At 51.3% G+C, this 12318-nt stretch overlaps 1 protein-coding gene across 1 annotated transcript in view; it reads left to right on the plus strand.

Annotated features, from left to right (window-relative positions):
- Positions 1–650: 650 nt before the first annotated feature.
- The window catches only part of LOC132585885 (uncharacterized), a 31299-nt gene continuing 19631 nt past the window's right edge, over positions 651–12318 (plus strand). The window contains exons 1-4 of the mRNA XM_060257762.1: positions 651–680; positions 1431–1565; positions 7881–8134; positions 8611–8771. Of these exons, the coding sequence (XP_060113745.1) occupies positions 651–680; positions 1431–1565; positions 7881–8134; positions 8611–8771 (580 nt within the window). The remainder of the gene's footprint in view (positions 681–1430; positions 1566–7880; positions 8135–8610; positions 8772–12318) is intronic.

Raw genomic sequence — 12318 nt, forward strand, 5'->3', positions numbered from 1 at the left:
GGGGACGGCAAAAGATTAGATGGCTGGATAGCGTTACTGATGGAACAAGCACGAAGTTGAGCAGACTTCGGAGGATGGTGGAAGACAGGAGGGCCTGGCGTGACTTTGTCCATGGGGTCGCAAAGAGTCAGACTCGACTGTGCGACTGAACAACAACAAAGGAAAAGTTGAAAATAGGGATGCCAGCCTCTGGGTCTTGGGATTCCCCGGAATTGCAGTTCATCTCCAGACTACAGAGATCAGTTTCCTCAGGATAAAAATGGAGGGTTTGGAGGGTGGATTCTATGGAATTATGCCTCACTGACTCCCCCTCCAAATATCCAGAAACTTCCCAAACTGGAGCTGGTAACCCTGTGCCCCCTGTCCCCTGCCAGTGGCAAGAGAAGATCTGGCGGCCCTAACTGGAGAGGAGGATTCTGGTGTATCTCCCCCAGAGGTGGAATCCTCGCAGGAGCTCCTTTGCATATTAGGCGACACCCCCTGATGTAGCCAATCCGCCAGGAGCTTACAAGGCTCTTTTTTGTAAGCTCTTGGAGGATTGGCTACATCAGGGGTGCGTGGCCTAATATGCGATCGGGGGCTTTTTTTGTCACAGTGATCTCAGTTTGGTCTGGCTTCTGTCTCTTGCTGTTTCTTTCTTATTGCCTGGGATGACCTGCACACCAGGGATCTCCAACGTGGTACCTGTGGGCGCCACATAGGCTTCCAGCTCTGGGCCAGGAAATACCGAGATTTTGGGGGTGGAGCCTGAAGAGTGTGTGGTTTAGAGACGAGGGGCAGACCCGTAGCCACAGGGGGCCTGTGGGGGCACTGCCCCCTGACTTCCAGCCAGGCCCCCCCCCCCAGACTCCCAGAGGGCCTTCTAGGGTGCAGCCTGCTTTTTTTCTTTTTGCCAGCAAAGAGCCATCAGCGGCAGCCAGTGCTGGGAGAGGTGATCAGGGCACAGTGCAGTGCAGCAGCAAAAGCAGCAGGCAGAGAGGAGGAAGGCCGAGGAGCGGGAGGCGGAGGAAGCCAAGTGGAATGGGCCAGAGTGGGAGGGGGACAGATGGAGCTGCTGGCTGCATGACGCTGGGGTGGGGATTAGGGAGGTGGGAGGAAAAACCCCTGCTTGCAGGCAAGACGCAGTCCCTTCTTGAGCCCAAAGTTTTAGGGCTTTCTGCCTCGACTTGGCCGCTTCCAGAGCCTGCTGCTTTTGCCCCTAGCCCAGAAAGCTTCTGAGAAGCGGCAAGCCCTGCAGTGGATGGGAAAGGGTGCCCCCTGGCTTTTTAAAAAGCCCCCCAACTTTTGAAATCCTGGCTACGTCCCTGGGGAAGGGCTTCAACGGGGTTATGATGCCTTTTCTCCATGTAAATGGATCTCTGCTGACAATGCAAACCTCTTTCTTTCCCAAAGCAATGACCTCTTCTCGTCTCCCCACTGGTCATTTGTAGCTCCCCACCATCTCACAGCAGTTCCTTTGCACCCATAGGTTCCTCGTGGCTGCCTGTGAGTTACTGCGCCAGCATCTTCATGTTGAGGGGCTCTTCCGGAAAACCGGCTCGGTGACCCGCATCAAAGCGTTGCAGGTAAACTGTGGCACTGCCAGGGGTGATTTTGTAGAAAAATAGGTGGCAGAGCTCATTAGCATAACTCATTAGCATATGTCACCTCCTCCCCAGCCAAAAGTAACCCAGTGCAAGAAGGGAGAGCCCCGGGCAAGCAAGGCCTGCTTGGACTAGCTAGAGATCCAGCCAGCCCAAGCAGGCCTCACTCACCTGGGGCTCTCCAGGGCCACCCCCCCCCCAGTCAAAAGGCCAGCAAAATCACATAAGAAGTGGAGAAAGGGTGGCATGGGCTTCTCCAGGGGTTAATGAGGGCTGCTGGGGGTGTGGCAAAGCCCCTGGTAGCTGGCTGGCTGTCAGCTCTCCTAATCCAGGGATTGTTATGCAGCTGCACCTACTATTCAATGGACAAGGTAGGTGGGGAGGAAGAGGGGGAACCCTTGGAAAGGTTCAGAAGCTGTGCTCCTGAATGAAGCAGGAGTCAAGTTTCACCTTTAAGACCAACCAAGTTTTATTTAAAACGTAAGCTTTTGTGTGCTCCCTAAGCACACTTCATCAGACGAGGGGATCAGGTATTGTGGCTGGTATACATGCAGTTTGTTGATTAAGAGGGCAAACTAACTGATCACATGGTCACATAAAACTGTGTGGCTTGGCCATTTGGACTGGATAGCCGTAAAAGGTAATCAAGTTCCTTGCCAAATGGTGTTTTCTGCAAATCTAGGTAAATCACAAAAGGACACGTGTATCCTAGTTGAAGTCCTGTGAGTTCCTGCTGAATCCGAGGCCCGGGCACTGCCAACGTTTTTTTAAAAATCTGCAAAGCCAATCAGAAGCCTTGCTGGGCAAAAGCCCTACCCTCTTTCCAGGAACACTGGGTGGGAGCCATGTTGGGGACCCTTGCCTTAGGCAGCTGGGAGAACTGCGTGGAAGTGCACCCCAAGGCACGCATGTCTTGTCATTTGTCAGAACCCCCTCCTGCACGCACCGAGAGCTCCAAGCACAGAGTAAAGTGCTCTTGAAGATTTGGGAATGGATTGTGGAGAGGGTGGGGACCTCAGTGGAGCACAATGCCCAGAGTCCACCTTCCAAAGAATCCATTTCCTCCAGGGGAACTGATCTCCATAGTCTGAAGATGAGCTGTAATTCCAGGGGATCTCCAGGTCCCATCTGGGGGCTGGCATCCCTACATCCCCCGTCAGGGCCAGTGCTAGGCTTTCTGGCACCCTAGGCCAGGGGTAGGGAACAGTGTCCCTCCAGATGTTTTTTTGCCTACAACTCCCATCAGTCCCAGCCAGCATGGCCAATGGCTGGGGCTGATGGGAGTTGTAGGCAAAAAAAACATCTGGAGAGACACTGTTCCTTACCCCTGGCCTGAATCACTCACTAGCGCCCCTCCATTATTAAAAAATTAAGAGTGTCAAACTTGAAACTTTTCACATTTTTAATTTACTGATTTCTAATTTTTTTTTAAACATGTGATACGTTATTAAAAATTTTGTGAGAATAAGTGCTTGCCGGCCACTCCAGGAAGGAGGGTGGCGGGATAGGATGAGGTGGGAGACCAAGTCGTACACTGGGGAGAGGGGGGTGGCTTGGCTTTGTTGAGGGCAGCTTGGTGACGGGAGAGGACAAGGGGACAGTGGTCGGGAGCCAGAGACATGCGTCAGGGAGGGGGCACCCAGCGGTACGCCCTAGGCCAGGTGGCGCCCTAGGTGACTGCCTACTTTGCCTACTCCCATGCACCGGCCCTGTCCCCCATCTTACTCATGCTTGCTTTCCTGACAGCGGCACGCATGGGAGGGGTGTTGAAATCTCTCAGAGGCGAGGTTGCTTAAAGAGATGGGAACTTGAGTCACCGCATTGCCAGTAATAGTTTCCTGGTTTGCCACCCTTTGGTTGCCCCCATGAGGAAAAGGTTTTGAAAAAGATTCGGGAGGAAGTGATTTCGTCCCTATCGAATGTGAACAAATGACCGCTCGAAGATTGGCTGATCAGTCTCCGCTTATGTTTCTGGAGCATTTTCCAAACAACAGTTACAGCTGAGCAGCGTGATGGAAAAGAGAAATAAGCAAAGTCCTTCTGAAACCACCACTGTCCTATACCACAATGACTTTATGACCCTATAAAGACAGTGGGTTCGCTCACCTCCCCCCCTCCCCCCTAATATTAGAATTCAGAGTTGCCTGGTAAGTTGATTGCAAAGATTTTTTGGTAGAAAAAGCCCAGCAGGAATTCATTTGCGTATTAGGCCACACCCCCTGATGTCACCACTGATTCACACAGGGCTTTTTGTAGAAAAAGTCGAGCAGGGATTCATTTGCATATTAGGCCACACCCCCTGATGTCACCACTGATTCACACAGGACTTTTTGTAGAAAGAGCCCGGCGGAATTCATTTGCATATTAGGCCACACCCCCTGACACCAAGCCAGCCGGAACTGTGATTGCCAATCCCCAGGTGGAGGCAGGGGATCCCCCGGTTTGGAGACCCTCCCCCCGCTTCAGGGTCATCAGAAAACAGGGAGAGGGGAGGGAAGGGAAATGTCTGCTGGGAACTCTATTATTCCCTATGGAGACTTTTCCATAGGAAATAATGAAGAATTGATCCTCAGGTACCTGGGGCTTTGGGGGGGGGGCTGTTTTTTGAGGTAGAGGCACCAAAGTTTCTGTATAGCATCTGGTGCCGCTCTTTAAAATACCCCCCATGTTTCAAAATGATTGGACCAGGGGGTCCAATTCTATGAGCCCCAAAAGAAGGTGCCTCTATCCTTCATTATTTCCAATGGAGGGAAGGCATTTAAAAGGTGTGCGGTCCCTTTAAATGTGATGGCCAGAACTCCCTTTGGATGGCCAGAACTCCCTTTGGAGTTCAGTTATGCTGGTCACACCCTTGCTCCTGGCTCCACCGCCAATGTCTCCTGACTCCATCCCCAAAGTCTCCAGATATTTCTTGAATTGGACTTGGCAACCCTAACTGCATTCATGTACGTTCCTGCTCAAAAGAAGCCGTGGTTGAAGAGAGGCCGACCAAACGGCTTTATTTTTGTTTGCACAATGCATGGCTGACTTGCGTCCTCGCTGCCGCAAGATGCAGGCAAGGCTGCTAGCTTTTAGCCAGTTTTGCCCTGGTTAAAAGACTGTTGTTCTTTTCTGGGACTTAGAGTAGGGTTGCCAGCAAGACTTTTTTGAAAATTGTAACTTAATTGTGTGCAACGAATTGGAATCTTGCCATGCTCTGATAGAAAGCTGGTCAAAGCTTCTAGTGAAACAAGGGAATATAAAGTACTACTAAAGCCAGTTTGGTGCAGTGGTTAAGTGTGCGGACTCTTATCTGGGAGAAAAGGGTTTGATTCCCCACTCCTCCACTTGCAGCTGCTGGAATGACCTTGGGTTAGCCATAGCTCTCGCAGGAGTTGTCCTTGAAAGGGCAGCTGCTGTAAGAGCTCTCTCAGCCCCACTCAGTTGGGTGTAGTGGTTAAGTGTGTGAATTCTTATATGGGAGAACCGGGTTTGATTCCCCGCTCCTCCACTTGCAGCTGCTGGAATGGCCTTGGGTCAGCCATAGCTCTCACAGGAGTTGTCCTTGAAAGGGCAGCTTCTGTCAGAGCTCTCTCAGCCCCACCCAGTTTGGTGTAGTGGTTAAGTGCACGGACTCTTATCTGGGAGAACCGGGTTTGATTCCCCACTCCTCCACTTGCAGCTGCTGGAATGGCCTTGGGTTAGCCATAGCTCTGGCAGAGGTTGTCCTTGAAAGGGCAGACTCTTATCTGGGAGAACCGGGTTTGATTCCCCACTCCTCCTCTTGCAGCTGCTGGAATGGCCTTGGGTTAGCCATAGCTCTGGCAGAGGTTGTCCTTGAAAGGGCAGACTCTTATCTGGGAGAACCGGGTTTGATTCCCCACTCCTCCTCTTGCAGCTGCTGGAATGGCCTTGGGTTAGCCATAGCTCTGGCAGAGGTTGTCCTTGAAAGGGCAGCTGCTGTGAGAGCCCTCTCAGCCCCACCCACCTCACAGGGTGTCTGTTGTGGGGAAGGAAGATAAAGGAGATTGTGAGCCGCTCTTGGGTGGAGGGCGGAATATAAATCCAATGTCGTCGTCTTCTACCTCATCGCTGTGTTATGTTATGTACACAACATATCGGGACTATTCAGCTACAGTATGGGGTCTCCTCAGGAGCAACTGGACCACGTGAATGTGGAAGGACTGATTGTTGACTCCGTGGGACTGCTTATTATGAACTTCCTAGATTGTGTCCTTCCTTTGTTTTCACTTTAGGAGTTCTGTATATCTGGGTATGTTTATAAGATGGTTTGTCTGAGAGTGTTTGCAATAATAGAGAAGTGTGTTTTGTATATGTCTTTATGCTTTTTTGGAGGCTGGTGATCACAGAACCTTTGGGTTTTCTCCCGTCACTCTCTGCCGTGTTTCTCTGTTTGTTGCACAGTTTCCAGGTGGTGACTGGAGATCTCCCAGAATTCCCTAGGGTTGCCAGCCTCTAGGTGGGGCCTGGAGATCTCTCACTTTTACAACTGATCTCCAGCTGGCAGAGATCAGCTCCTCTGGAGAAAAGGGCTGCTCTGAAGGGTGGACTTTATGACATTGTACCATGCTGAGGTCCCTCCCCCTCCTCAAACTCTCTTCTGGCTCCACCCCCAAAGTCTCCAGGTATTTCCCAACACAGACCTGGCAAACCTAATTATGACTGACCTCTGGGTTACAGAGATCAGTTCCCTTGAACCAAATGGCTGCTTTGGAAGGTGGACTCTAGGGCAGGGGTGGCCAACGGTAGCTCTCCAGATGTTTTTCACCTACAACTCCCATCAGCCCCAGCCATTGGCCATGCTGGCTGGGGCTGATGGGAGTTGTAGGTAAAAACATCTGGAGAGCTACTCTTGGCCACCCCTGCTGTAGGGCATTATACTAGGGTTGCCAGCTGTGGATTGGGAAATACAATATGTCCTTCAAAACCTCACCGGTTGAATTATCACTCTCACACAAAAGGTGAGTAAACAAACATTTAGTGCATAATTTATAAAAAGTCCATACAGCAAAATAATAGAATGAACACCCACACGGCGCTCCCCCCAGACTGTTTTCTAAAGTCTCGTCTCAGAGGCACTGCCTTCAGCCGCTTCTCGCAGTTTGGAATCTGGGTGGAGACAGGGGCGTCGTTCTGCACAACTTCTCACAAAGAGATCAAAAGACTGTCTTTCCTGGATTTCCTACGGTTTCGTTGGTTTTATCCTTCATCAGTGTTCTCTCAATCCTGTTTTAGCTGGAGCCACAGCCGGCAGCAGAGGCTAGAGCATGTATGCGTTGATCGGTGATTGAATTCATTGTACTGTGGCTATTACCCCACAGTAGCTGAATGGAACCTCCGTGTTCAGGAGCAGGCTGTCTCTGAATACCAGTATGCACCAACCGGGAGAGGCATTAGGCGCTATACCAGACAGGATGCTGGTCTTTTTGGCCTGATCCAGTAGCCCAGTTGCTCTGGCATACATAGAAAAGAGCCAGGACTTCTTGGTGAAGGTGAGCCACTCGTAGAGTTGACAGCTCTGGCTTGGGAAATACCTGGATGTTTTGGGGGGGTGGATCCTGGGCAGGGTGGGGTTTGGGGAGGAGAGAGACCTCAGCAGGGAATAATGCCATTGACTCCACCCTCCAAAATGGCCATTTTTCTCCAGGGGAACTGATCTTAATCGCCTGGAAATAAATTGTAATCGTGGGAGATTTCCATTTTCTTCTAGACCCCTCCTTAATAAAGACCATCTTGTAAATGGAGTTCTACTGAAGTTGGCATCTCCGTTGGAGGAGGACTAGAGGTGGAATTCTAGCAGGAGCTCCTTTACATATTAGGCCACACCTTCCAGATGTAGCCAGTCCTCCAAGAGCTTACAAAACAGAGCCTTGTAAGCTCTTGGAGGATTGGCTACATTAGGGGTGCGTGGCCTAATATGCAAAAGAGCTCCTGCTAGAGTTCCACCCTTGGAGGAGGCGTAAGAAGTTTCTCTTCCCAGGGGAAAATGGAAGGCTAAGGGTTACAAGCACTTTTTGCCTTTCAGGTCTGGAGTCTGGACTTTAAGAGAATTCATTTGGACATGAAATATTCAATATTTGTGGCACTTTATACGATCATGAGCCGGGTGGTTGTAGACTTGTAATATGAATTGTGATATGTGATTATACTTCAGCTTTATAATACTGCATAAGCGTTTGCAAGAGAGCGGCAGTTCTGTTCAATCACGGTGTGGTGTCGATACAGTTTCCTTCGGTCCGTGATTCTCTTGTGTGGTTGGCAACCTTAGCTGGTGATCTGTGCCGTTCCTCTTTGCAGTCCCGGCTGGAGGCTGGCGAAAGCTGCCTTCACATGGCCCTGCCGTGCGACGTGGCGTCTCTCGTAAAGCTGTTCTTGAGAAGCCTGCCAGAGCCCTTGCTCCCGGCTGAGCTGCAGGCCCCGATGTGCCAAGTCCAGCAGCGCCCAGAGGAGGATCGGGGCCCCCTGACCATCCTGCTCACCTGCTTGGTCCTCCCAGCAAGTGCCAACACCCTACGCTACTTCTTCGGCTTCCTGAAGGACGTGGCAGCCAGGTAGGTTCAGGGCCATTAGGGTTACCAGTCCCCAGGAGGGCAAACCGGGAACTGCAGTGTACTGATTAGCAAACACTAGAAATAAACCCTCGGGACGGAGGTTCCCCACCCCTGCTCTAGGGGAACTGATCCCTGTATTGAGATCAGCTGTAATCCCGTGAGATCTCCAGACCCCTTCTGGAGGTTGGTAACTCCAGAACATCAGGAGGCGGCGCTGACCCCAACATGTCAGGGTGGGAGTTGAGGCAATATATCGTTCTAGCTTCAGGCATTTCACGCCAAATCTTTAATCTGCACAAGGTTGTGATGCCAGAGGTTTTGAGTTGGCATGAGGTGGTTGTGTGGGTTACACACAGCGTTGCGAGGGGGCGCTATGGGGCCACCCTGGACTGCTGTACTAGGAAGCTCTCCTCTTGCACCAGTCCTGGGGACCCCCACAGCCATCCCTGCCCCCTTCCCTCTTCGTTCCTTTGCAGGTGTTCCCAGAACAAAATGGACTCGGCCAACCTGGCTGTTGTCTTCGCCCCCACCCTTTTCCCCAGCAAGCCCTGTAGCAAGCTGGATGGGGAAGCGGAAGAGCTGCTGAAGACGCAGGCAGCCGTGGTGGAGCTGTTGATTAGCCATGCATCGGAAATCGGTGAGTCTGACTCCTCTGGGTGCCTGCCAAATGTGGAGTGAGACGGGGGGAAGTCCCCACTCAGAGCCACCAACTCCCTAGTTGCTGGGGTTGGCACTGTTACACGGGGCTTCGGACTGACAAGACAAAAATTGTCCATACAGTCCCATTCATTGAAATGCCTCACTTTGCCTTGGGGCCATGCTGGGAAGCTAGAAGGGGTTTAACCCTTTAACCTCCATCCTGTTTCACTGTTTGAAACGGGGGGTCATGATTTTGTTAGCATTTTAAAGTAGAAAAGATGGGTCGTTCGGAAACGTACATTTCCTCCTCTGTCATGCTAGAGGGACGGTGGCTCAGTGGTAGAGCATCTGCTTGGGAAGCAGAAGGTCCCAGGTTCAATCCCCGGCATCTCCAAAAAAGGGTCCAGGCAAATAGGTGTGAAAAACCTCAGCCTGAGACCCTGGAGAGCCACTGCCAGTCTGAGAAGACAAGACTGACTTTGATGGACCAGAGGTCTGATTCAGTATAAGGCAGCTTCATATGTTCATAGTGGCAGAGCGTCAGGACGTGTTTTGAAAAATGTAACCAAGTGGGAGTTATGCATAGCCCTCAATTTGCCTTGGGGCTATGCTGGGAAGCAAGAATGGGGTTAACCGGGGCTTTTTTTGTAGCAGGAACTCCTTTGCATATTAGGCCACACCTCCACGATGTAGCCAATCCACCTGGAGCCTACAGTACTAAGAGCCCTGTAAGCTCTTGGAGGATTGGCTACATCGGGAGTGTGTGGCCTAATATGCAAAGGAGCCCCTGCTAGAATTCCAAGCTCTTGGAGGATTGGCTACATCGGGAGTGTGTGGCCTAATACGCAAAGGAGTCCTTGCTACAAAAAGCCCCGGGTTTAACCCCTTAATCTCCATTCCGTTTCAGTGTTCGAAACTGGGCTCCTGATTTTTTGTTTGCCTTTTACAGGAGAAAAGATGGGTCATTCAGAAACATGCATTCCCTCCTCTAAAATGCTAGTGACAAACTGACAGGACCTGTTTTGAAAAATGTATCCAAGCGGTGCTGAAGGGTTAAACACCCTCTCTGTTCCCCGCACAGCCCTGAGGCAAACGGAGGCTGCAAGTGAACTTGATCTACTCTGAGTGTTTCCCACCCACAGCACCTAGTCAGACAGAAAAGAGGGGAAACTTGTGTTGCTGGCATTTGTGTGCACAGAGCAAAGTTTGAGTCCAGTGGCAACTTTAAGCTTCTACCCAGAATTAAACTTTGCTGGTCTTAAAGGTTCCACTGGACTCAAAGGGTGTTTTCGCACTCACGTTTTACTGGCGCCACGACCCTCCTGACGCCGGCGAATCTGCATGGATTTCGCACCAGAAGCTCCGGCGCTCCCAGAAGCGCCGGCGCTTTCCGTCGCTAAGCCAGCGCAAACGTTTTCCTGCATCTTTGCGATTTCCGTTTGCGCTGGCTTAGTGACGGAAGTAGCCGGCGCTTCTGGGAGCGCCGGAGCTTCTGGTGCGAAATCCATGCAGATTCGCCGGCGTCAGGATGGTCGTGGCGCCAGTAAAACGTGAGTGCGAAAACGGCCAAAGTTTGTTCCCTTGCTTCAGACCAACACGGCTCCTCACCTGAATTTGTGTGCACACTACAAATGCATTTGCTGCCCTCTGCTGGATGGAACTGGAATGGTGATATCTTCTTGGCAAGCATTAACGCTTGAGAGTTTGGGCAGGTCATATTGTGGTCTGCACCATAAAACCCTAATAACATTCCCCTAAGAAAAGCAAGATTTTGCACCCTGTATAAACTCAATTCCAACTAAACACATTTGCTTAATAGTCTGTGTTATCTCTTTATTTCACGGCTCTGCCACCTTTCCTTTAAATCGGTGGTAGAAAGTACCATAAGAAGAGCCCCGTGGCACAGAGTGTTAAAGCTGCAGTACTGCAGTCCTAAGCTCTGCTCACAACCTGAGTCCAATCCCAGCGGAAGCTGGTTCAGGTAGCCAGCTCCAGGTTGACTCAGCCTTCCATTCTTCTGAGGTCGGTAAAATGAGCACCCAGTTGGGGAAGGCAAGGGCAAACCACCCCATTAAAAAGTCTGCCGTGAAAACGTTGTGAAAGCAACGTCGCCCCAGAGTTGGAAATGACTGGTGCTTGCACAGGGGACTACCTTTACCTTTTTAGAAAGTACCATAAAGTCGCAACTTAGAGTGACCCCAGAGGGTTTTCAAGGCAATAGACTTGTTTTAGCAGAGACTTGTCTTAGAAGGAGTATGTGCAAAAAGGATCTCGGGGTCTTAGTGGATCATACACTGAACATGAGTCAACAGTGTGATGCGGTGGCTAAAAAGGCAAATGCAATTTTGGGCTCTATCAACAGAAGTATAGTGTCCAGATCACGTGAAGTGATGGTATTGCTTTACTCTGCTCTGGTAGGACCTCACCTGGAGTATTGTGGTCAGTTTTGGGCACCACATTTTAAGAAGGATATAGACAAGCTGGAACGGGTCCAGAGGAGGGTGACGAAGATGGTGAGGGGTCTGGAGACCAAGTCCTATGAGGAGAGGTTGAAGGAGCTGGGCATGTTTAGCCTGGAGAGGAGGCAGCTGAGAGGTGATATGATCACCATCTTCAAGTCCTTGAAGGGCTGTCATAGCTTCTGAGATCTGGCAAGATCAAGCTATACCATGTCTCCTTCCTTCCTGCAACCAGATACCCCAGCCAGGGACTTGCAAGGCAAGCGAGAAGCAGAGGTGCTTTGCCCTTGCCTTCCTCTGCAGAGCCTTCCTTGGTGGTCTCCCATCCAAATGCTCACCCTGTTTAGCTTCTGAGATCTGGCAAGATCAAGCTATACCATGTCTCCTCCCTTCCCTCAACCAGATACCCCAGCCAGGGACTTGGAAGGCAAGCGAGAAGCAGAAGTGCTTCGCTCTTGCCTTCCTCTGCAGAGCCTTCCTTGGTGGTCTCCCATCCAAATACCCCCCCCCCCCCGCTTAGTTTCCAATTCTGATGAGACTGGGCTATAACTTGCTGCCTTCCCTCTTGCAACCAGATCCCCGAGCCAGGGACTTGCAAGGCAGGCGAGAAGCAGAGGTGGTTTGCCCTTGCCTTCCTCTGCAGAGCCTTCCTTGGTGGTCCCCCATCCAAATACCCACCCTGCTTAGCTTCCCAGATCTGAGGAGATCAGGCTATACCATGCTGCCTCCCTTTCTGCCACCAGTAGGGCCGGCGCATGGTAGTAGGCAGGGTAGGTGGTTGCCTAGGGCACTACCCCGCCTGTGGGCGCCAACAGGTGCCCCCTTATTTCCGTACACTCTTTGGAGGCTTTGTGACGTCATTGTGGTGTGCACGCAAATATGACCGGAGCAGGGGGAGGTGGGGTGTGGCACAGGGGTCTGCTGGGAGCTGCAGAATCCCTTGCCCCGGACCTGGCAACCAGATACCCCACCAAGGCAAGTAAGAAGCAGAAAAGGTTGGCCATTGTCTTTCTTGCAGAATCTTCCTTAGAGCTCTCCCTTCCGCGTACTGACTCTGCTTAGCTTCCAAGACTGGGCAAGACCGGG

This window comes from Heteronotia binoei, chromosome 17 (genome assembly GCF_032191835.1).
Source record: "Heteronotia binoei isolate CCM8104 ecotype False Entrance Well chromosome 17, APGP_CSIRO_Hbin_v1, whole genome shotgun sequence".
NCBI lineage: Eukaryota > Metazoa > Chordata > Lepidosauria > Squamata > Gekkonidae > Heteronotia > Heteronotia binoei.